Source organism: Camelus bactrianus, chromosome 33 (assembly GCF_048773025.1).
Source record: "Camelus bactrianus isolate YW-2024 breed Bactrian camel chromosome 33, ASM4877302v1, whole genome shotgun sequence".
NCBI lineage: Eukaryota > Metazoa > Chordata > Mammalia > Artiodactyla > Camelidae > Camelus > Camelus bactrianus.
In genome coordinates this window covers 4660562-4687390 of record NC_133571.1, presented here as the reverse complement: position 1 = coordinate 4687390, position 26829 = coordinate 4660562, and the positions used below count along the sequence as shown (strand labels likewise).

At 37.4% G+C, this 26829-nt stretch overlaps 1 protein-coding gene across 2 annotated transcripts in view; it reads left to right on the top strand.

Moving 5' to 3' along the window:
* GUCY1A2 (guanylate cyclase 1 soluble subunit alpha 2) overlaps nucleotides 1–26829 on the top strand; it is a 262757-nt gene that overhangs the window by 196557 nt on the left and 39371 nt on the right. For both annotated transcript variants that reach the window (XM_074357101.1, XM_074357102.1), the window contains exon 7: nucleotides 26377–26531. In XM_074357101.1, coding sequence (XP_074213202.1) covers nucleotides 26377–26531 — 155 coding nt within the window. The remainder of the gene's footprint in view (nucleotides 1–26376; nucleotides 26532–26829) is intronic.

Sequence of the window (26829 nt, the reverse complement as noted above, 5' to 3'; positions counted from 1 at the left end):
TACTGAGTGCCTAGAAGAGTGAAATACACTATTATAGGAATTAGGTTCTCCATTCAAGATTCTAGCATATGCCGTATTATGTGAAGAATTAAAGACTAAAAGTATAATAATAATGACTGCCCCTGACTTCAATGACTCACAAACTAGTAGGAGAAACAGACATGTAGACATATGATTATTTGTAAGTAAAAAACTAGTATATTGGTAACATACGAAAGATGGAGGAAGACCCAACACAACCAGTAATCATGGAAAACACCAGTTGATTATTAATATAGAGTAAATGGAGAATAATCAAGGACACAAAGTGAGACATATCAGACAGAAACCACATCATGGAGGGCTCTGTGGTCAGGTTAAAGAGTATGACTTATTTCAAGCAGGGAAAAGGCCACTCTGGTGGATTTACGGCTTGCAAATTTGAAGGGACAACCTCAGGAACAGAAAGATTAATTTGGAGGTTATTGTGGGAGTCCTGTAAGAGAGGATGCTAGCCTGAAGTAAGACAGCAGTATCAGAGGAGATGGAGAAGGGTCAAAAATACATGTGACTCTGAATTGACAGAAATTATTTGATTAGATGAGGTACATGAAGGAACAAGAAATTGCTTCCAGGATTCTAGCTTAGATGGGAGCACTTTAGCAACATGATACTATGACATGAACAGGAATCTTTCAAAGTTCAAAAGAATATATTTGTACCTTTATTTACTGTCTCTTATTATTAAAACCTAAGAAAAACTTTTAGGTTAACAGACAAATAGCAAACAAAACCAAAATTGTATCTTCATGAAAAAAGCACTTCTGAAATTCAGACCATCTTAAATATCTCTACCTATTTAGAAATCTTGCATTTTGAAATGCCATGTGCCTGGTTTTTTTCCCTCCATTAATTATTTAATTTGGTTGAATGTATTTTGATAACAACATGAAATGTGATAAAACAACACAAAAGACATGCCATTGAAAGGCAGTAATTGCTAAGTAACACTGAGTATTATAGAGGAGTCATCTCTGTGTCAAATGATAAATCAGTCTGAGAGAAGAAAAATGAGCAGCCTTGTTACATATTCAAATGTCCTAATTTTATTCATACTTGTTCATTTAGCCATATGCACTATGCAGAAGTAAATATTATTCAAATTCATGAAACAGTTGTCTAGATTATGAACTAAAAGGATTCAGTGCACTTGACTGTGTCATTTTATCATGTTATCATGTTTGAGGTAATTGCTTGTGTCTGCAAAGTAGGGAGAGGTTATATACATTTGTTGTCTTATTATTACGTAGTTAAGTCGGGGACACCAGGCAGACAGGTGGAGGAGAGGAAGGATGGGCCAGAAGATGGTATTATGCCTGCCTTCAGCATAAAGGGACTTCACTTCTCCTAAATGAGAGCCAGCAAGAAACTGATTTAAGATCCAGAAGCCATGACTGCTTGGTAACGGAAAGGACTTAATCGGACATGACTCAAGGTTCATTGTATCATAATTAACATTGTGGATTAGGCCACGCCCCCATGGGCTCTTCTGTGTACACCATGGGTAAGGACGTGCACAAAGAAAACAAACATGACTAGGCACTCTGGGGCAAGAGCTGCCAATCAATCAAAAGACCCCTTTTCAGTGAGGGTGTAAGAGAAAGGGTAAAACAAAGGCCACTGCTTCCACCCTTGGATCAGCTTGCCCCCTTTGCTTGGAGGTGTGCTTTGCTTTTCCTAAATAAATCCTTTAGAATCTTTCACTGCACAGTGCTCTCTGCCTCCTGTCTGTAATCTTGTCTTTCGGCTAAGAGAAGGACTGGGGTCTTTTCCTTTTCTGAGGGTAGCATTATCATCATCGTATTTTTTTTTTTTCTAAATGCCTATTTGTAGGTGGTGCTGGAAGCATCTTTTTGTTTTGTTATAAGCGTTACGTTTCTTTCCTTCAGAGTACTTTGACAGTGGTACAAAACCTGTCTTTGGTTTTGGTTCCTCAAATCCTATTTCCAATAATGTCTCTGTTTCTACTAACAGAACACCATATCTGGTTCTTTGAAGCTCAGTTTCTATGATTATTTTCTAATTGTTTTTCTTCTCCCATGATATACAATGCTTTTATGCCCTCCCAATCTTTTCATTGCTCTGCCTTTTTCTTTCAATGAAAATATAATGAGTTCTCCCTTCTCACGTTCAAGCTGTTGAGCTGCACTGTTCCGTATGGCAGCCCCAAGTCACATGTTGCTAGTGGACACCTTAGATACGGCTAGTCCAAACTGAGCTATTGTAAATGAAACATATACACCAGATTTCAAAAACTTTCTACAAAAAAAAGGAATATAAAAATGTCAATACATTTTAAATTTGATGACAGTCTGAAACGACAATATTCTGGATATAGTAGGTTAAATAAAAATGTAATTAAATTAATTTCACATATTTCTAATTTTTACTATGACTACTAGAAATTTTTAAATTTTATATGAGGCTCACATTTGTGGCTTGTGGTTTGTTCATTAGACAGCACTTCAGTAAAGGATCCTAGAATTAAAGAAGGCATGCTTTCTGCTCTGAGGTTATGCAGCTAGACATGAAGGTACTACAGTGTCCTAATATGATCATAAAATCCACAGAAGGATGTAAAGAGAGCAGTAAGTAAGCACTTCTGATGGAGCATCTGAGGGAGGATCCATAGAAAAAGTGACATTGGAGCAACATAGGAGGACAGGGGTATTAGCATTTCAAGTAAGGAAAACAGCATAAGACCTGTCAACAGGGAAGTGTGTCGATTCCCCACGGCTAACCACAGAAACTAAAATTCTGTCAGGAAAATACGTCATCCCCTTACAGATTCTTAGCAGCATCTTCTACTTCCGTGCTTACTTTCAGCAAGGAAGGCCCCTCTCAGTGAGGATGGAGAGGCAATGCTGCTATATGACAGACCAGAGAGGTGCTACTCCAGGTGTGCTGATAGGGGGCTTTGAGGAGCTAGCCTCGGTGTGGCTACTGAAATGGAAGGGTGAGGTGTAGCTCCCCTGACATGTATGGGTAACTCCAATGGGGAATGGAAGGAGAAGAACAGAATTCTTAGGAGTTTGTCTCTTGAGAATTAGGATGTCTTATTGTTCCCCGTGAAGCATTTGATGAGCAAAGAAAAGTGGACAAAATAAAAAGAGAGGAAAGAAGTTTGGGAAGTTGAAGGTGGGAAAGTAAAACAAGAGAGGATGATAGATGAGGCTGTGAAATGTCTTACGGGGATTTCATTTAAGGCTTTGGCACCTGCTGCTTTGTGGGCAAGATGCTTCATTTTTCTTGAGTTTCAGTTTCCTGATCTGTAAAATGTGGAACAAAATCTTTCAGGCAGAATTGGAAAAATTAGAAACAATGTTAACGTGGTGTCTGACACTTACAGTGTTTGATAAATGTTAGCTATTGCATTTGACCACTCTGGTTAACTAGTTTTGGATGTTTATCTTATTTGAGCTGATTCTCTGGAAGGAATTGGACTGGTTAAGTGTCTTAATCCAAATCTCTCACCTGTTATTTTCTAAGGGGAAGTAAAAAGACAATACAAGCAGAATATTTTATTTAATCAGTCCTAAAGCACACATTTCCCCCCTCTTATTTAACATTAGTGAACTTAGAACGTGTCTTACAGTCAGTCGATGGTGTCACACAAAATTTGGTCAGGCTGAGGGAGGTGTTATTCTCTGTGCAGGTGTGAAGTTGTTACTGTTTCTAGTTGTGGCACGTGTATACAAATGCACCCTAGAGGTTTTGATCTACAAACCACTTAAGGATTATTTAAAGAAAGACTACAAGCCCTAGTGATCACAAACATTATTTTGCTCTTCTTCTGGTAAAACCCAGAAGTTTCAACATCAAAGCTTGTTGAAGAGTGAAACCCCTTAAGATGTCACAGAGAATGACATAGATGGGAACACACGGACAGCAGTAAACTCCACTTTGACAAATGACTCAGAAGGGTTAGAGTCTGAAAATTCAAAACTTTTCTGAATAAATTCAAATTTTATTGCTCATATTTACACAGTAAATATGATAAAATATGTATCTAAATAAGTCTAAATAATATTTTAGTAATTGTTAAAGGAAATTCAAAGAGAGATGAAGGCATTTATATTATAGTTTAATTGTTTATGTTTTTTCCTTTATTAATGGTACGTGAAATTAACCATGCACTTTATAATTTATGGAATCTTAGATTCTATGAAATACAGTATTTTTCAACCAGTTGTGAGAGAGAATGAATAAATGAATAATATTCTCAGGTTTATAGGATATTCTTCATGTGTCCTAAGGTCATTGCAGGCCAAGGGTAAAAGCCCAAGGCCAAGGGTAAGCAAAGTGTATCTTTGACTTTGGCTCCTTTTGTTCTCTCTCCAATGGAAAAATAGGTTAGTGTAATGAAAGGGCGAAGGATTTGGAGTGCAAAGACTCAGGTTTTAGTTCTTGCTCCAGTCATTGGGAGGTCTGTGAATTGCTTGTAATTGTGGGTCGTATCCCCTCTGAGTTTCCTCTGGGGATAGTAGAATGTGCCTGCGTTATATTCTTCAGAAGGTGGTTCGTTAAAAAGCACATTAGAAAAGCACTATACAATATTGGTTACTATTAAACCAATATTGGTCCTTCTTTTTGTTTGTTGTTTCTCAGATAAAAAAGGAGCTCAGACTTACTTGTCTAGAGGAGATAGGGTGGAGAGAGATTAATTTATTATCATCTGTTCATGCCCATAATTATTCCCTATGGCTGAGCAGAAATAGTCTACAGGCTACGTGTAGCCAAATATTTCTGTCTCTAGGAGTTAGAGGAAGACTCCCATAGGAGAAATTGGTGAATGCATTCTCAGGAGAGGACTGGTAATAATATTTCTAAGATATACTTCCTAATTTCCTCCAGTATTCAAGCTTGGGTATCACATTGCCAAGTTCTTCCTTCTCCTGGCCCAGCATCCTTACTGTTTCTTCCTGGCTGTAAAGGACCAAGTCCCCTGTCCAAGCTCTTCCTCCTTTCCCAGTTAGTGCTAATCCCCCATCACTCAACTGGGTCTCTCATTAGGAAGACATGGTAGGTATGCTCTGTATCTTACTCCTTCAGAGCCAGTCTTTCTGTGGCTTCAGTCTACTAAATGGCTAATATCATAAACTAGACTAAAAATTCATCTTATTTTAATAGAAATCATTATTTTAAAAATGACCCTAGCCTTAAAGAAGCACCAATGGAAATGGGCAGATACTACACAAAGGGTACAGACTTCCAGTTATAAAATTAATGAGTTGAGGATCTAATGTACAGCATGGTGATTGTAGCTGATAATTCTCTATTATGTACTTGAATATTGCTCAGACAGTAGAGCCATCCCTCAGTATCTGCAGGGGATTGGTTCCAGGATCCCCTAAAATACAAAATCCACGGATGCGTAAGTCTCCTATTTAAATGATGTGCTACTTGCGTATAACCTATGCACATCCTCCCGTATACTTTAGATCATCTCTAGATTACTTATATTACCTAATACAGTGTAAACACTATATACATAGTTGTAAATACAGTGTATTGCTATTTAAATTATTGCTGGCATACAGCAAATTCAAGTTTTGTTTTTTGGAACTTCCTGAAATTTTTTTCCAAATATTTTTCATCCATAGTTGGTTGAATCAGTGGATACCAAGGGCCAACCATAGATCTTAAATCTTACCACAAGGAGAGAAGTGGTAACTGTGTGATGGGATGGAGGTGGTAGTTAATACCATGATGTTAATTATTTTGCAGTTTATAAATGTGTCAAATGCATTGTACACCGGAAACTTACACAATCTGTCAATTGTATCTCAATAAAACTGAAAAAAGAAGTGCTAATGATGAGACTTTAAGGTAGAATGAGAATGGTGCCTTGGCCACTGTTTGAGGAGTTAACCTCCTGAAGAAACATTGCTTGTATACTTCAGTTAATCTTGCCCAAGGAAATTGAAATGTTTCCATTAAACACAGTTAACTTATTCATATTCCTTAACAGGATAGCTTTCAATATTTTTTATTACAACTCATAATAAATACATTTGACACAGAGCACACATTCATTTTTATTTGTATGTGTAAGGTACATAAAATTAAAACAAAAGAGTAATAAAGCAATGCTTAACCTTAACAGCTCACTAAAATATTACAACCAGAAGTTTAAAAACTACTGATTTAGAAAATAAATCCTTTTGGCAAGATTGATCACAAATATGTTTGGTAGCCTGTAAATTAGTTTGCTGGAAAACAAGTATTTCAGAAAGCATTACAGTGTTAAAAGAAAGTGTAACAAATCTTAGACTGTACTTGTCTTGATTTTTCTGGATCTGAATTTTTTATTATGTTATTTTTCTCTCAAGGACCAAATTTCTACATGTAATTTTGTGGCAAATGAATGAAGCAGGGAAAGTAAGGATATTGTTTTCGTAAAACCTAGTCCATACTTTCTTCCAGCTTTGTTTCTATTATTTTTTTTAAATTGAGGTATAGTCAGTTTACAATGTTGCATCAGTTTCTGTGCACAGCACAATGCTTCAGTCATACATGAATATACATATATTCATTTTCATATTCTTTTTTACCATAAGCTACTACAAGATATTGAATATATTTCCCTGTGCTATACAGTATAAACTTGTTTAGCTATTTTATAGATACGTGTCAGTATCTGCAAATCTCGAACTCCCAGTCTGTCCCTTCCTTCCCCCCTCCTCACTGGCACCCACAAGTCTGTATTCTATGTATGTGAGTCTGTTTCTGTTTCATATGTAAGTTCATTTGTCTTTTTTTTTTTTTTTTTTTTTTTTAGATTCCACGTATGAGCGATCTCATATGGTATTTTACTTTCTCTTTCTGGCTATTTCACTTACAATGACATTCTCCAGGGTATTATCTATTATCTTTTTAAGCCATCTTGGACTTCCTTATCATCTAGCTTTGGTTAAAAATGACTTCTGTATCCATTTGCCTTGTTCACAAATAAGCCAATTGTCTCTCATTTCTTACTTTTTGTAGTGAGATGAACCATCCATTCTAAAGACAGAGCTTAAAGAATTTCCTGCTCCAAACATTGGTTTTTCACTAAGTCTAATCCCATTAAATATTTCATTGTTAGGGGTAACGTATTTTTGTTTTCCTTCAAGGAGATGCTCCATCCTCACCATCATCATTGCCTAAATATGTTGCTGGCAGCTTGGAAAGGCAATTATAATATTTGATATTAAAATACCTTATAATAGGTTAAACATTTATTGAACATTCCATTTCATCATAGTGAACAAATTCAATAAAGGTGAATCAGTGCCCTATGAAGGTAACTTTATCTACATAAAATTGAAGAATGTGAATATAAAAATATTATCATCTTAAAGAAAGTTGTTTAGCCATTTAAGATGTGACTTTTTAGAAATCATTTTAGAATAATATTCTTGGTTACACAAATGTAGAAAACAGACTATAATTATTCATTATTCCATTGAGTCAGGAAGATAACTTCTGGGGATTAAAGGTACATGGACACAAGAAGATTGCAATCTACAATAGGAGGCAGGTTTATTAAAAAAAACTTAAAGTCCATTGTGATCTGTGAATTAGTTGAACCATGTAGAGAGTAGAGTGGTAACTGAGGAAGGAAGGACTAAATGTTTTGAGAGGAAGGTTCACAGAAGAGCTCAAGAAAGAGCTCTAAGCTGAGCTGTTTCCTCAGCTGAGCTTGGAGGACAGGCAGAGGGGAGATTACTCCAGAAGAGAGAAGAGTTGTGAGAAACTAGTGAGATGTTTTCAATCTTCCCTAAACTCACATAATTAATTGTGACAACTCTGGCAGGTATGACATTTTCTAAATTTATAAAAAGAGATATTTTGTCATTGAGGGAGTCATTTTTCTCCCTGCTCACTTTACAATAGCAGGCTGACTTGTGTCATTGCAGAAGACGGTCTCAGGTTGCATTTTGCTGGCTTCTGAAGAGCATCTTCCACAATGTGGCTGTGTATTTGCTTCCTTTCAGTTTTCTCAGCTACGACATGGTCCCTACTACAAAAGTCAGGCCTTTTAAAATATGCTCAGTTTCCTGGCAAAGTTGTTTATTTGCAAAGTCACACACCTCATCCACAGAAATGAAAAAATTTTATAGTCATTCACTTGGCAATGCTTTTTATACAAACAGGTTAAGGATACTACAAAAATTTGAAAAATCTTCAAAACCTGAATTGCAGAGCTCCAGGTCTGTGTTGTGTAGTGGCAGCAGCGGAAAGCAGGACACATCAGTGCTTCCTTCCTAACTTCAGCCCCTGTATCTAAATCATGACCAGGTTTTCAAAAGAACAAAGAGACATTTTTAAAAACATGAATTTATGGTGGTATGGGATTTTTATTCATTTGCTTATTGTGTGTCTCCATAAGAATTAAAACACCATAAAAACAGATAGTTCTATATCCTCAAAACCTAGAATAATACGTAGCATATATTAAGAAATCAACAAATATTTGGTGTGTGAATGAATGAATAAGTGAAATAATTCAGTACTGAATGAAGTAAATCTTTCCCTCTAACAATCATACTCTTAAAAATGGAAGATGTCACACTGTCATTCTTCTCAAAAGCAGGGAAGAAGAGAATGAACATTTTGTGATTTCAAATATTTCAGCTGAATTTCAGGTGTATGGTTCATTCATTTAACATTTATTGAAAGTACTAACTACTACATATAAAATAGATAAACAAGAAGTTTATACTATATAGCACAGGGAACAATATTCAATATCTTGCATTAACCCATAATGAAAAAGAATATAAAAATGAATACATGTACGTATATACATAACTGAGCTATTATGCTGCACATCAGTAACATTGTAAACTGACTGTACTTCCAATACAAAAAATAATCTATTTCTTACAGAAAAATAGACTTAGTCCTTCCCCTCATGGACTGTAGATTAAATGGGGTGAGACATACATAAACAAGTAAGTGCTGTAATATTGATATTTGGTATTTATAAAATTTGCATTCCCAGTTTCAACTATTCACAAGCGAGCTTAGTGTAGTTATATGTAATGAAAAAATACATTCGCCTACAGATTCATTTAAATCACCCATGCTGTAATGCAGGGAGCTAGTCAGTGACCTTAGACTGCTGTTTGCCATCTGCACATCCACATGGCTGCATTCTGTCCCATTATATAAACATTTTGGGGGCAGATTATTTGATGCTGTGGCATTGTGAATTTAGGGATTTCCAAAGATTTGTTTAGATTTCTAAAGATATGTCATCTTCATCTCTTCAGTAGAATTTCAGAAGTCTACAATTACATGCTAAAATACAGAAATGTACCAAGAAACCAAGGTAGCAGAGAAGATGGGATGATAAACTGTGGCTGGTGAAGCCTGGGAGAAGGATGGGCAAAAAGTCAAGGAAGTCTGTATTAAGAGGGAGTATTAAGTGAATATTGAAGATTAATAGATTGAGTAGTAAATTGTCAGGTGATTAAGGTAAGGAGGACAGTACAGACAGAAGAAATAGCACGTACAAAAGCCCAGAGGTGTGAAATTATTCAGTGCATTTAGAAAACAGGCATCTGGTGTTTTAAAAGCAAAAAATTATAAAGGGAGGAGAACTGTGAGATTAAATGGACATTGGCAAAGAGCCAGGCTATTAGGAATTGCGAATTTCTCACAGAGGTCTGGATATTATTCAGTGGGAAGCTAGGAACCATTGAGAGATTCTAATTGGAGAAAAACTTACTCAGATGAATGCCTTAGAGTGTTTTAGAAAGTACCATCTGGCAGCTACATATTGGAAGATTCAAGAGGAAATCAGCTAGAGACAGACAAATTAGGAAATCAGAGCGATAGTCCAAGTAAGAGAACAAGATTCCCAGCTCAGGTGGGAACAGTAGGAATGGAGAAGGGAAGTCAGTCAGAGGGAGGTGCACTTCCCAAGTGATTTCAGTGTTCAAAGTCTAGTTTCTGAATATGAGTTGCTTTTCTTTTTCTTTTTAAGAAATCTGTGATTTTTTTCTTATGTGTTATTTGTTTTTTCTTCATGTTGAATTCTTTTTAAATGATGAGCAAAGGAACAACACAAAAATGTGACCTTAGTAATGTGTTTAGTAGATTGAAGATTCTTCAGAGGCTTAAGGAATTGAGAACATCTATAGTATCTTTCCAAGATCAAGAAACTAAGGTCATCTAACTGAGAGGCTCATGAAGTTTATTGTGTGTTCTCATCTTGCTGATGTGGAAAAATGCCAGATTATGTTTGCCAGGCTCAATGAGCCTGGTTTAGGGAGCACTAAACAGAAGAGCTCTCAAGATGGGCCAGGGAAGCTCTCAAGATGGGCTGCCTTTTTTGGGCCGTCTCTTGAATTTGGTCTGCTGTTGTCAGGATGGGCCCCTGACCTTGCTCACTACAACATGCATGTCCTTCTTACCTGCTTTCTTCTTTCTCCAGACCCTCAGGTTCTGCTAAGGGATTGACTGTTGTCCTAACAGGTTTGGTTTACTATCAATATCTCCTTTTATCATTGCTTCAAACTTCATCACTTGACTTCTCATGCACCTGTTTCCTGGATTGGTCCTTCCATTTTGCTTCACCTACAATCTGAACCTGTCTGCTCTAAAATTTCAGACTCCTGACCTAGCTTCAGATCCTTGGTTTTACTTTGATTATGAAACCTTTAAATGCTCATGATCTTCAAAATTATCCACCCAGCTCTTTTTCCTCCCATGCTACACACTCTGTAAATCTACCACAGCCATGATTTCTAGAACAACTTCAAAGCTACGTCTCTCAATTCAAATTCAACTCACTTTTACATTTCCCATCCAAAAGTAACTCATCATATCCTACCATCTTAGTGTCATCCAAAAGGAACTTATTCTTCCTCCTTTAGTCCTTATTTCAATCCATGACACTCAGCACACTAATCCAGAATTTAGGGCATCCTCCTTTATAAGATTCTTTCTTTTATCCTTTCCATCCAGCCAGTCACCAAGTCCTCTCAATTTGCCACCTACTTATCTCTCTTAACAAGTTTTCTCCTTTCCATCAGAATTAACCACTCCAATTTCACTAAGAACTCGCCTGTAGTCTTCCTTGCTCAGTCATAACTCTAAAGTCATTCATCATCCTGTAGCCCATGTTAATATTCTAAATCAGAAATATAATCTGCCAAGGTACTACTGAAGTTCTGCTTGTTTACCTAGTATGTGTGTATTTATTGATCATCTATTTCCATGCCAGCGACTGTGAAAAGATACAGGGTTGTCACAATAAACATGATAGACATGATCAAGTCTTATATTCTTGATGGCTTTCGGAATCACATCAAAAGGCCTTATAATTCTTGAAATCCACAGTCTGCTCTTGCCTACATATTGGGAAAATAGGAAGCATACAGGCAAAAATTTGCTTTTATTTGGCTTTTCTCCCTGAAGGTACTCCGCACTCCATGCTTGGCTATATATAAAAGGTAGACTGAAACAGTATCATATAAGAAGTTGGGGTCCACCACTGCCATTGTGATGGTCACTGGAGATTAAATCTTTTACCAACTACCTTTTAAAATCATAAACTAAATTGTTATCTTACCATTTTCAAAATTTGATTCCGAGTACTCTGAAACATGTCTAACTCTTTTCAATAAGAAAATACCCTTTATTAATATTGTGACAGAAAGTAATTACATACTGAAATGTGTTGCTTTATATAAAAAATGATATTCTACCAAGACTTGATTTTTATTCTAATAATACCTTCACCTAACCAAAATAACTTTTAAACTTGAAGTATTTGCTATGATTTTGGCAACTGTGGGACACACGTGTCCTCCTACTTACCTGTTACATAGCTATCATATATACTTTAGTGGGTAGTGTCAGTAAGAACATAAGTATTGGCCACATTTTGTTGTGTCCCTGGCTCCTGGTGTACAGCGCTCACAGGCAACCCTTAGACTGTCCCATGTGGCAGGTACCATTGCTTGGACACACTCATTTAACTTGAATTAGCTTGTTTTGTTTGTTTATGTGGTTCTTTTTTTTAACATGACAGAAAAAGTAGAGCAAAAAGGAATGTAGGAATACCTTAGGCAAGTTTCTGGAAAATCATTCTTTGCTTAAATTTATTTTTTAGGATATTCCTTTTATGAAGAGGAACAGTTAAAAAAAAAGGTACATTTCAAGTATCTAATTCAAAAGGCATATTAATTTATATTCTGAGGTTTTAAAAGAAGTGGTTAAATTTATTTTTTTACTTCAACATTTATGTTACCACTATAATGTGTAAGAAAGTTCTGCTAGGTGCTGGGAACGTAACAATGAGTAAGACATGCTATTCCTGTTTTCCCAGAGCTTAGCACCTTGTGAAGGAGACAGATAATGAAAAACAGTTAAAATAAAGTGTAGTAACTGTTAGGAAAGGGGAAATTCAGTGAATACAATTCATAGAGGGGATACCTAACTTCCTGATGAAACACTGCCTGCAGGAAGTGACTTATAAACTGTGACCTGAAAGGTAAAAAGCCATCCAGGTAGGACCAAGGTGAAGAACTGAGGAAAGCAATCTACACTGTTGATGGGAATGTAAACTGTCATAATCACTATGAATAAACAAAATGGAGTTTTCTTTAAAAACTAAAAATAGAGCTACCATGTGATCTAGCAATCTCACTCCTGGACATATCCAGAAAAGGCAAAACCTCTAATTCAAAAAGATACACACACCCCAGTGTTCATAGCAGCACTATTTACAATGGCCAAGTCATAGTAACATCCCAAGTGCCCATCCACAGATGATTAGCTTAAGATGATATGGTGTATATATACAATGAAATATTACTCAGCAACTTAAAAAAGAATGAAATATTGCCTTTTGCAGCAACATGGATGGACCTAGACTATTATTTTTAGTAAAGTAAGTCAGGCAGAAAAAAAAACCAAATATAATATCACTTATATGTGGAATCTAAAAGTAGTACAAATGAATTTATATACAAAACAGAAACAGACTCAGACAGAAAACAAATGTATGGTTTCCAAAGAGAAAAAGGAAGTGGGGAGATAAATTAGGAGTATGGGATTGTTACTGAGTCCAAACTCATTCTGGTCGCCGCATGACAGGCCAATAAATTGGGAGACAAGGTTGGTGAAAGGAATAGCAACTTTATTCAGAAAGCTGGCAGACCGAGAGGATGGCAGACTAATGTCTTGGAGAACCATCCTGCTCCAGTCAGGATACAGGCTCCTTTTATAGAAGGAGAAAAAAAGAAAACAAAAAAACAAAAAAACAGGGGAGGGGGTGTGGTTGGTTGTTGCAAACTTCTTGCTGCAGGAATTCTTTGTTCCTGCAGCTGTCCATGTGGGTCAGGCCATGGTGTCCCTGTAAACCTCCAGCAAAACAAAGGTTATTCTCTATTTTGCAACTGGCCATCTCTGCAGAAGTGCAGAAGTGCCGACATCCTTAAAGGTCAGGGCCCAGAGAACAGGCTCTGCTGTACATTTCAGGCTAAAGGCAACATTGTTTCACAAAAGGTGCTGAGTGAGCAAGCCTGAGCCTGGAAAACAGGGCTCAGTGGTCAAAACTAAAGGAACAGACCAAAATAGAGTCAGATTTGTTCTCCTCCATTACAGGATTAACAGATACAAACCACTATACATCAAATAGATGAGCAGCAAGAATTTACTATATAGCACAGGGAATTATATCCAATATATTGTAATAACCTATAATGGGAAAAATCTGAAAAAAGATACGTATATAACTGAATCATTTTTCTGTCCACTTGAAAATTATCCCAGAGAAGTGGTAGAAGTGAGTCTAAGCAGATAAACAGCAACATTAAAGGCCCAGGGAGGGAAAGGCGGCTTGTGTGTTTAGGAATCTGCAGGTGACTTGAAACCATAATGAAACACATAAAAATAACTGTATCTTTTAATAGTCTTGTAAATATGTTAATAAACAAAGTAATAATCAGAAATTCATTTTTAATAAAGAGATTGGTTTGGTTAAATGACAGATTTCTCTGAATTTCATATGTCGGGGGAATGGGGTCAAAAGAAAACAAATAGTACACATTTAACTAGGAGGAGTTCATGTGTGAACAGATTTCTTAAAGCTGGTATTGTGTGCATCACACACACTCAGCATACACAGAGTTAGTCATTTTTTGGGTGGGGGAGGCAAGTTGATTTACTTATTTATTTAATTTTAGAGGCGGTACTGGGGATTGAACCCAGGGCCTTGTGCGTGCTAAGCATGCGCTCTAGCACTTGAGCTGTACCCTCCCCCACCCCCTGAATTCGTCTTTGATGATGATTTTGTGTAGTTTTCTTTATTTATCAAGTTCACTTTTTGAAGAAGAAAGTTTACTACTCCTTTTTCTTACATTTGCTTGGATGAGATCCGTGGCATACTAATTACAGATAAGCAATACAGTGCTTTTCGTTTTAAACTTTAGAACTTCTTTCTCAAAGTCCAGGTTAAAGGGGGAGGGCATAGCTCTAGTGGTAGAGCACATGCCTAGCACGCACAAGGTCCGGGGTTCAATCCCCAGCACACCTCCTCTGAAAAATAAATAATAAGTAAACGTATTACCTACCCCGCCCCCAAAAAGTAAACAAACAAACAAAAGTCCAGGTTAAAAGCAGAGCCCTAGTAAAATCAGATGACTTATTCTAGTCCATGGACTCACTGATTAGTGAGGAAACCATTATTCTTTGTTTTATGCTGGAGGAGGCCATCAACATAAAAGTGACAGCAGGGCTAAAGCAGCAGCAAAAGAACAGTTCTGAGCTTTGAGTGATTGCAGCCTCCGTTGCTAAGCTTTTTATTTTCTTTCTGAAGCTATTAACTAGATTTTTCTAATTTTTAGCCAGACTTTGGGAGGATCTAAAGATACGATTTTATAAGTTCTGGGTGACATTACTTTATCAATTACTGGTAATGTGACAAGCAGAGGTAAGATTGGATATGAAACATTATTTCAAGGTCCCTTTTTAAAAGGTGATTTTCAACCTTAGTTTGCAAGTATTGATGAGGGATACAAAAATGAATGAATGAATGACTTGAGAGTTAAAATTTATTCCTGCAAATATTTAGAGGAAGGAAAAGGTGACATTTGTGCCCAGCATAGAATTTCCTTTCATTTATCCTTCTGATCAATTTACTTATTTATTCAACAAAATTTTAAATATTGTGTACTAGATGCAAAATTTAGGGGTAGGTGTTAAAGATATAGAAATCATGTGAAATTGAAAAGGATAAAAATAATGGTCCTCTACTATTGGGGAATCCATGGACTCCTTTAAAAGATGGTAACTACCATGGATGGAATGCACAATTTCAGGGGGTCTGTGGATACTTTCAAGTTTACCATTGGACTCCTTGGGATTTACGAATCTTGCTTAATGATCTCTTAATTTTCAGTTTTGCTCATTGTTCAGATCTTTCACTCAACCCAAGGTTTATTTAAACCTTATTATGGAGTTAACTTTGTTTTTACAGTTAACCCCTAAAATTAATGTTGGGCCAGATCTTCCAGACACATCTCCAGTTGAAAGATCTATTGCAGAAAAATGAGCCAGTCTGCTCAGTAAAACAAACATGAGCGCCATCTAATGCCCAAATGGAATAAATGTAGGTGACAAGAGTGGCCTAGAACAGGATTAGGGTATATATCAAAGAACTGAGGGTTGTTAATGCCTTTTGGTTGGTTGGTGGATTGGTTTGTTTCTTTCTAAGATTTGTAAATTATTATTTTTTTACATTATCTCATTCAGTTCTTTTATTGCATATCCACATACCTTAATTTTGTTGTTACTGCCTGAATTTTAAAATAAACATTTCAGATAAAGAAGCATTTGGGAATTTGTCTTTTTATTGGTGGAGGAATGGGATTTACATTTTTTTAAGTAACTTTTTATTTTATAATAGTTTTATATTTTCAGAATCATTGAGGAGATAGTGCAGAGAGTCCTTGAATATCCCTTGTTCGGTTTTCCCCAAACAATAGTATGGTACTATTGGTATAATTAATGAACTAATACGGATATATTATTATTAATTAAAGTCTACATTTTACTCAGACTTCCTCAATTTTCCCACAATTTACTTTTTTCATTCCAGTAGCCTATCTAGGACACCGTATTGCATCTAGTAGTCACTTGTCTTCAGGTGGGTTAAGACAGTTTGGTTTTACATCTGATATTGTGTGTCTTCAAATTTTAGCTTTCTGTTATTTTTCAAAATCTTTCAAAAAACTTTTCCAAAAATACTTTCTCTTAATTCTGGTCATTTGACTAATGCTATATAATTACCCGTTTAAACAGATTTTAGGGAGCTTTGTGTAAACATAAGTTATCATTATGCATTTTTCACCTTCAACAATGAGAAAAAGGGGATTAAAAAAGAAAACTGACAAAATGTTATGATAAAAAGATGAATTCAGTAGAAGCCATAAGAATATTTCCATTTAGGCTTTAATCCTCATTGGTTGTGTCCTTTCTCAGGCCATTTACCCTTGGTTTCTCAGTTTCCACATCTGTGGAATGGGGTGTGTGAACTAGAAAATTGCCTGGTCTTTATGCTACAAGAAAATAAATAAAATTGACTGCTATTTTTTCCAGTTAAAGTTAATAATCATAATGTTTTATATTAGATATGAATAAATGCTATTACGTACCAGCCTAAGCTGGTACACATCGTTATTATCTCTATATTATAGACAATGAGTTTTAGAGAAGTAATTTATTTGCCCAGGATGATACAGCAGGTAAGTGGTGGGTCGGATTCCAAAGCGCATGACCCCTCTCAGCATCTGTAAGCCTAAAATGCTCTTCACACAAGCTGCCACGTCGTTGCTAAGGCTACTCTAATAACCAACATTCTAAGATGAAAAAGTTTCTCTTCGTTTGGTGAACATCTCATATATATATATACAAAATTTTTTAAAATAGAAAAAAAGTTTTCTCCCTGTGATGAGAGCACTTAGGATTTAATCTCTCAACAACTTTTGCACATAACATACAGCAGTGTTAATTATATTGATCATGTGGTGCAATATACCCCTAGTTCTTATTTGTCCTTCTCTCTGAATCTGTAACTCTGTTTCTGTTTTGTTTGTTCATGTATTTTGATTTTTAGATTTCACATATAAATGAAGTCGTACAGTATTTGTCTTTCTCTGTTGGATTTATTTCACTTAGCATAATACCCTCTAGGTCCATCCATGTTGTTACAAATGGCAAGACTTCATTTTTTATGGCTAAGTAATACTCCATTGCATATCTGTCCCACATCTTTATCCATTCATCTGGTGATGGACCCTTAGGTTGCTTCCATATTTTGGCTATTGTAAATAATGTTGCAATTAACATATGGGATACATATTTTTTTTTCTAATTAGTGTTTTCATGTTCTGTAGATAAATACCTAGGAGTGGAATTTCTGAATTTCTGGAATTTCATATGGTAGTTCTGTTTTTAATTTTTTGTGAAATCTTCATACTGTTTTCTATAGTAGCTGTCCCAATATACATTCCCAAAAACAGTGCATGAGAGTTCACTTTTCTCCACATTTGTGCCAATAATTATTATTTGTTGTCTTTTTGATAAAAACTATTCTGACAAGTATGATGTGATACATCACTGTGGTTTTAATTTGAACTTATCTGGTGATTAGCATCTTTTCTGTGTGTCTCTTGGCAATCTGTATATCTTTCTTGATCAATGTCTATCCAGATCCTCGGCCCATTTTTTAATTAGGTGGTTGTTGTTGTTTTAATGTTGAGTTTTATGAGTTCTTTGTAAATTTTGGATATTAACCTCACTGAATATAGCAAATAGCTTCACCCATTGAGTAGGTGGCCTTTTCCTTTTGTTGATAGTTTCCTTCACAGTGCAAATATTTTTCAGTTTGATATGATACAGTTTGCTTATTTATGCCTTGTCTGAGAAGACATATCAAAAAGGAAATTACTAAGACTAATGTTAAAGAGCTTACTGCCTGTCTTCTTCTAGAAGTTTTAAGGTTTCAGTTTTTAAATTTCAGTCTTTAATCTGTTTTGAGTTGATTTTTCTGCATGGTGTGGGAGGGTACTCCAGTCTGATTCTTTTTCATGTAGCTGCCCAGTTTTTCAACACCAATTATTGAAAGACTGTCTTTTCCTCTTTGTATACTCTTGAATATATAAGTGTGGGTTCATGTCTGGTCTCTCTGTTCTATTCCATTGAACCATGGTCTTTTTTGGGGGGTGGGGGCAGTTCTGTTGCCACAAAACTGGCCTCTGCACCCTGAAAGACAGATTGAGATTCGGAAGCAGTTTTGGAAGAATTGGTAAAGAGCAGCTTTATTGTTTTGCCAGACAAAGGGGAGGCCAGTCCCTTAGAGACTGTGAATCCATCTTGGGGTTCGGGTTGGGGTCTTGAAGTTTTATAGAAAAACTGGATGGAACAGAAAAGGTGATAACAATCAGGATGGTTTACAGGGTCCTACATTCCTTTTAACCCCGAGATCTTCCTGGCGTTGGGGAAGAACTTTGGAGGGTCTGTCCATTCTTCTGAGATTGTTGGCCCATTACCTCCTGCAAAGAATGTAAAGGAAGAGTTTCAGGGTTCTTAACACAAAAGGAGTAAGGGAGAGAAAGCCAATGGTAGGATTTCTCAGTCAGAAAGAGTTGGCACACAGCTTTAGCATCAGGGCAGGTAGTTTGTCTCCTACTCCTTCAAATCCCCACTCTTAGCTCATTTCCTGCAGTTCTGTGGAAGCTGGGAAACGGGTGTCATTGTCCCCTGGCTGCTTCGTGCTGAACTGGGGCATTGTCTGGGACACCTTTAAATGGAAGGAACAGACATGATCATGTCAGTTATTGGGGGGGAGGTTTGAAAGAGTTTTAATGGATCTTTTGCAGAGATGTGAAGTATGTAACAAATTATAAGCCTGAAATATATATATATATGTGTGTGTGTGTATATGTGTCTATATATATGTATATATCATATATATATACACATACACACACATATATCAGGGATGGAAAGATTCCTAAAAAGTTAGATTGGAGGCCTTGAGGGACCAAGAAAACAGTCCTGAAAGTCATTTGGAGGCTTTGGCATTCACTTCTGACGCACGGGGCTCTGCATTTCCTTAGTCCTGCATTTGAGATCTCATATCATTTAAAAGTGAGGTTACATTTCCAGATTCATCAGGTATAAGAGCTACAACAGGGAGTGCGGATCACAGCACAAGTTCCCCCTGTGAGGCAGATAAGATACCTAAGGCCGTTCGGTTTTGTGATTCTGCCTTCCTCATCAGAGGGGCCTCAGGTTTCAGCAGAGCCAGGCCCCACTGGTGCCAAAGTCACACACAGTAAAGAGTCCTTGGTGCTGGGATTGCTCCGTTTCCCCTGCTGTAGGAATGGTTGCCTCGATTGAAGAGGTTAATTCACAACTCACCATAGAGGAGGTGTCTCCAGTGCCCACTAAGAAATCCACTGATTGAGACCCCACTGTTAGTTGTACCCAGGGCTCCTGAGAAGCTATAGTTACTGGGGTCTCTAAGACCACCAGGAACCCTGGGCCCCCTTTATTTGCTGCCATCGTCCCTTTCATCTCTCCGTGTCACCATAATGTCTCAGGAAGGCTTGTCACTTTGGGGAGACTTGTAGCCAGGTAGCCAGGTGTGACGACCCTCCCATTCGTGGGCTGCTCTCTTGGGGTATCCACCTTGACTGCACTGTGTGTCCACCCTTCCTCCCTGTCTTGTTGTGTTTTCTTCTTTATACTTTAGCTGCACAAGATCTTTTCTGCTAGACTTCTGGTCTTTCTCATCAATAGCTGCTCTGTAAATAGTTGTAGTTTTGGAGTGCCCATGGGAACAGGTGAGCTCAGGGCCTTCCTGCTCTACCATCTTGGCCACTCTTCAAAGCTTAAGCACATAAATCTAAGGGCAATACTTAAAAGCAAAAAGACTTCTAGCAGAAAAAGCCAGTTCACTGTTTACTCCTGTATGCATTTAACGACTACAGGCTTTCTGTTTTACTTTGGGCTCTTTGCCTTGCTCAAACAGGAACATTTCAAAAGAAATTGGTATTTGTGTATTAACTTGTTGGCTCATAATGCTAATCACAGTTTCAGCTTGATTTGAACATTCTGTAATTAGCAAATCTATGTGCTGAATTATCAATGGGTGTGTGACATCGTCCTTTACGCCATAAGCAATGCCACACCACCATGGGGTGTGAGAAGGGAGCTAAGGGTTTTCGGTGCCTACTGTGGGCCTGTAGGTTATTTCATTTGATTTTGCTATCAACCCCTCTGAAAGGGTATTATGATTATTATTTTACAAATAGCTTTTGAGAGGTTGACTTGAATAAATTCACATAGCTAGTGAAAAGAGATACTGAAGGTTCCTTTTTTGCAAGTGACAGAATAAACATGATGACATAAACAATTACGGCATGCATTGACTCACATAACTGAAAAGCCAAGAGCGAGGGCTAGCTTCACATGAGGTTAGAGACAGCCACATAATTGATGTTACCATGACCTTGGCTTCACGTTTATTCTCTGTGGTTTGCCTACCCAGCATTGGCTTCATCCTCAGGCTCCATAAAGCGGTTCCCTGCAGCTCCAAGCCTCCATATCATGGTGCCAGTATGGTACCAGGTATTCACTGGAACACTGTACACTGTTCACAAACATGCACCACACCAGCTTGGGGAAAAGACAGTCTTTTCTTGCAGCTCTCACATCATTTCTGAGATTTTCTCTCTCACTGGTCTACATTTGATCACTTGAAGTTTTAAATTAATTGCTACCACTGGAGGACTGACACCCTTACCAGTTTGGGCCTCCTCCTGGACCTGGAGGTGGAGTTAGTCCCACAAAGCTTGCAAGCCTGAGAGTAGGAGAAAGTGAATTGCCTACAGAAAACCACAGTGCTGTTGGCTGGAGAATGCCTGCCACTGTTAGGTAGACAGAACCAGGATGACATATAAAGTCTGTACCTCTTGAGTTATGCAACAAAACTACCCAAACATAATCTCTGCTTTGAATCTACAAGTGGCATTTAATAGAGGCCAGGGATGCTAAACATCCCACAATGCACAATACAGCTTCTTCCAGAAAGGAGTTACCCAACTTCAAGTGTCAAAAGCACTGAGATTGAAAAATCTTTTTCTGTGTGATCTGCCGGGCATACTCCCTCAGCCTCATGGCCTGCCTCTCTCCTTTTTCTTTAAGCAAAAGCCACCTGGTCTTGCCTTCCTTCAGGGCTGAAATGTACCAAAGCACTTCAGGTTTTAGGATCTTTGCGTGTTATTGTCACTCTATGTCCCACTCCTCCACCTACAGCTGTGCCCCAAGTAGCCAAAATCATTCTGCCTTCAACACTGAGCTCAGAGGATACTTTCTGAAGGGAGACTTCAGGTCCCAACTTGCTCAGTGCCTCCGCCCCCGTTGCCTATATTCTGCTCTTCTTTACACTTTAATTTTTAAGCATTTATTCTAAAATCAATTAGCTATTTTATCTTCAACTTCAAATGAAAACTCCAAGAAGACAGGGAACACACATCTTTGGTTTCCTTTTATACCTTGAGCATCTGCAAGAGAGTATGGACAGTATTTTAGGTGAGGCAGTTAACATGAGTAAAAACTCAGTGGTGACTCGTATGTGAAAAATAGATAAACAAGTTTATACTATGCAGCACAGGGAAATATATTCCATACCTTGTAGTAGCTCATGGTGAAAAAGAATAAGAAAATGAATATATGTGTGTTCATGTGTGACGGAGGAATTGTGCTGTACGCCGGAAATTGACACATTGTAAACTGTACCTCAATAAAAAACAAGAAAAAGCTCAGAGGCATAGATAAACTAGGCACTGGGGATGTAATGAATATGCAAGTCAGAAAGATTTGGTGTGGAGTAGCATGAACAATAAGATGGAAGAGGTATGGAAAACTTCTAATGTTGGGCTTAATGAATGTAGAACATTTTTTCCCCTGAGTTTCCACTGGAAAGTGCCAGCCTTTCTGTGTCTATAAGGGTAGGCAAACCAGATTAAATCTGATTTTTTTCTTACTGTCTTCTTTAGTCCGATGGACCTTATAGAAACAGCCTGAGGATCATTTTAATTTGGGTGGGTTTTTTTTTTATAAAGCACTGAACCCAGAGCCAGCTAACCTGTGGTCTAGAGCTGGCCCTAACACTAATTTGTTCTCTTCATTGTGCTCCTCCTGACTCCAGTTTATTTGTAAAACGAGAGAGCTGGATGAATGGATCTGTGCTGCCCTCCCAACCCTAACATTCTTTCGTTACTAAATCAGAGGAGTTCTGGCTATCTGAGGCCAAACCATATAAGGCTTCTATTTTTAAGAGTTGTAAGAGGAATGTTATCTAAAAAGGCAGTTTTTTATGTGCCTTGGCAAATAAATAATCAGTTGAGTATTACAGGAATAACTGAATCCTTTGATTATTGGGGATTTGGTGTGTCTCAGAGTTTTGCATTATTTCAGGCATTTCATATAGATAGTGCAGATTGAGTAATGGATGTCCTAACATCAAGACAGATCCTAAAGTTACTGTGGTTTTCAATGTACCCCGAGGACAAGCACATTCTTTCCATGAACTGTCTCCAAAAAGTGAAGTCTAGTGTTATTCATCAAAGACTTGATCTTATTAAAGCATTTACTCTGTGTGTGTGTGTGTGTGTGTGTGTGTGTGTGTGTGTGTGTTGCTTTACTAAGTGTTTACAGGTTGCCAGAGGTCTGTTTACTGCGGGGTTTCTCAACCTCTGCATTATTGCTATTTTGGACTGGAAAATTCTTCCTTGTGGGGATGTTGTCCTGGGAACCTCTAGTTCTACTGAATAGATGCCAATAGCAGCTCTCCATCCAAGTTGTAAAAAAATTTTAAAGATGTCTCAAGGCATTGCCAAATGTCCACTGAGTGACACAAATGGCCCTAGTTGACAGCCACTGATTTTAGTACAAAACAATCCTCTTAACTAGGGTATGCTGAACAGATGGATGCAAACATGACTGCTTGGTTAACCAATTCAATAGTTTAAATCTTGCCAAAAGGAATCTAAATTCCTCATGGACACTTAAAAGTATCTCTCTATTTTGTCTAACTGCTAGATACTCTTGGAAGATTCCGAATGTGGCAATCAGTGACTTCCTCATATAGGCAACAATTCCTGGGAAATCTCAGTAAGTTGTCAAAAGGAATATAAAAAAAATAAAATAAAACTGAAGTCTGATGATTCAGCTTGTAAGTTCTCAATGGTGTCTCTTTACATCCAAGAGTAAATAATTTTCTGAGTCCTGGTCCATTGCACAGTAGTGACAGTAAGAGCAACTCTGTGCTATTTTTATGGGTTGTTTTTTTTTTTATATTCTTGTGCATGCCTTCAGGTAGTCTTCTAAGAGATAAGTTTTGTTTTTTTTTTTAAGACTATTTCTCCATCTACCCTCTCAAGAATATGAGGGTTTTTATCTTCAACAATTTTAGGTTATAATAACTCTCATTCTGAAAATTTAGTTTAAAAAAAGGAAACCATCTCAGATCTTTTGAAAGGAGACAGAGACAGAAACATAGAAGCCTTTTATATAGTTGGTGTAGTGTATGGATGCTCCTTCTCAAACTAAAGTTACAGGCTATAGAGGCTGTAAAATATGTCAATTTGATGTTCACGTCTCTCTTCCTACTTAAAAAGGTTCACAGGTCCAGCCTGACAATCTTAGTATCTAAGGTCTTGGTGTTTTTAGGCACTCTGGTATTGCACAAGGTAATTTAATGTAAATAGGCCTTCTGAAAGCAAACAGAAACCCAAATAAATATAATATTTTTCAAAATGCTTCACTAATTTTAGAGAAAGTTGCTTTATGCTTGTTTAAAAGGAATATTACCATTCATTACATTTTTTGTCTTTAAATCCAAGTAGACAATCTCTCCTCAGAAATAGGCTTAAAATTTTCAAATAGTTTGCTTTGTTAAAAAAAAAAAAGCAGTATATCTCATTTTTGCTGCCAGCCAATATGAAAAAAATATGAACTGGAGTTACACTCCCATCTTCAACAATTAAAAATGTGAACAAAATATGCAAAAAAGAACAGTTCCATGGACATTAGGCAATGGAAGGCAGTGATGCCTGAAAGACAAGGAACAAAATGAAATATATGAGTTCCCCAGCATCTCTTTGGGAGACATTCGGGTTGTAGTGCAGGGAAGGACAGATCAGGAAGAACCCAACAAACTTCACAAGAGATGAAGCTGAGAGTCCGTGCAGACCAAGGAAGCTAGAAGTCAGACACAGACAGCCGACACAGAGGAATTAAGATAAGCATGAGGGCAGAAGGTAATGGTGCAAAGGAGAAGACAGTGAAGCATTGTCTAAAGCACTGAAACAAAACCTATCAAACTAGGACTTCATACCTAGTGAAAGGTATATACACATGAAGTCAAGGAAGGACCTTCCAGACATACAAAACAAAGGGTTTATCACCAGTGTACCTAAGTCACACACACACACACACACACACACACACACACACACACACACACACACACGTTCAAGGAAGTCTTTAGGTAGAAGGGAAATGAGACCAGATGTAAACCTGGGTCTACAGAGAGGAATGAATTCCTCGGTGACTTTGTGATCCTTACCTTGGACTTCTGTGTCTGTCTTGCCATCTCATAAGTTGGAACTTGAGGATGCCCTTGATCCAACCCTGTGTTTTCTAACAAGGGATATGTGACAAGGCATGAGGAGGAACACGATGATAAGGACCTGGTCCCTGACTGACAGAGGGGAACAGAGCTGCCTGATAAGCTGGACCACTTATGTGGAAAGTGTAACCGGGAAATTAATAAAAGCCTATACTTTTTTAAGTGTCTATATTTAAGGGTTTTACTGGCCCTGAAGACTGACCTTTACCTTAATTAAAACCATTATTTTTAAAGCTGTAAAGTTGTGCCTTCTACTTTAAGATCTTCAGTCTATTTGGAATTTTTTTTTCCCCACATGAAAACAGTTGACCCGGAGCATCCTAATGGAAATACCATCTTTTTCTCACTAATCTGAAATGCCAACTCTATCACATATCATCACCCATTGATGCACAGAAGTCTTTCTGGGCTATCTGCTCTTTTAGTCTGTTTCCCTGTCTAAGTACCATGTGCTAATTAGCTATGTTTATACTAAGGCTTGAAATCATATAGGACAAATATTCCAACTTTTTTATTTTTCCTCAAGTGTATCTTGGCTCTTCCTAGCATACTGAATTTCCAAATAAATTTTAGAATCAGTTTTTTAAAAGCAAGTGAAGAGATTATTAGGAGCTTTAGCTAGATCACAATAGTTTTAACCTGTCTTACTATGGGTTGATACATGCAAAAATCTCCAGTCTTGTGACAAAGATTAATCTCAAAGTGGCTCTTTGCCTTAGCAACTATAGTGGCGATAGCAGACATGGTAGCAAAGGGGTGACACTTTGCCTGCCTAGTGGACATCTAGAGGTCAGATCTCCTTCTCCTGTCCCAAAGGCACCCACATTCCCCTAGAACTAATCTCTCACTCGGTCATTAGCTTTAGTTACTTTGGTGTAGACCATGTGGATACAGCTTCATTACTGTAATCACGTTTAAGTGTACATCAACTGCACAATGAGGGCTCCTTCAAGGCATGAACCAGACTATTTACCAGATTCTCAGAATGTAAAGTATAGAGCATTTAATTTACTCTTTAAGGTTTTCAATCTTGACTGACTCACAGGTTGAATTCTCCATAACTCCATTTTAATACTATGTTGGGAAATTTAGGCAATTCAGTATTTATCACTGACTGAGTGCCTCCTTTGCTCCAGGTAGAGTACTGAGTGCTGAATATTCAGCAGTAAGGAAATAGGTACAAATACTTCTCGAGTGGGAAAATCCAATATTTAAACAAAATACACAGAAAGATGAATATTTAATTTATAATTGTGTTTAATGTTATGAAGAAAAAGAGGATTTTACGTGAGAATAACTGGTGGAGGAATAATGTATTTTCCATTTATTAGAGCATATTAGGTACAAATAAAACCTGATTTAGCTTGCAACATTACTGAATTTATATAGAAAGTTAAACATAGTTTTTTTCCCTATAATTTATCTATTTATGCATTTATGCCACAGCATCCATGTTCATTGATACTATAATAGTCCATATATTGGGCTCACAAAAATGACCAGGACCCCCAGTTACTGTCTTTGAAGAGCTAGTAGTTTAATGGTTTCCAAAGTCAGCAGTACCTCTCATGAAAATAATTGCATACCAAATGAAAACATAAATATATCCTTTTCTTTTTCCTTTTCTTTTTTAGATGAGGATAGGCATTCACTCAGGCTCTGTGCTGGCTGGAGTTGTTGGAGTAAGAATGCCACGATACTGCCTGTTTGGAAATAACGTCACTCTGGCAAGCAAATTTGAATCAGGAAGTCACCCTCGGCGCATCAATGTCAGCCCAACAACTTACCAGTAAGTGTTCTTTGGCTCCCCCCCACCCCACCCCCAGTCTTTGGCATCGCCTTGTGCTAATATCCTGAGGTAGTACAGTAAGTGTCAAAGTGAGGCTCTATCCTTCTTGATTCTGTCATTCCGTTAGATCGTATGAGTAGATCCATCCAGTTTGAAAGACAGCAATTATGACACAAAATGTAATTTGCACCCTCAGAGAGCACACAGAAAACCTGATTTGATTGAGAGGCAAATATAGGTGTGTCATTTCCCACAGCCTCTGCCCCTCTTAGGCATCCCTATTTAAAAAATACAGGAG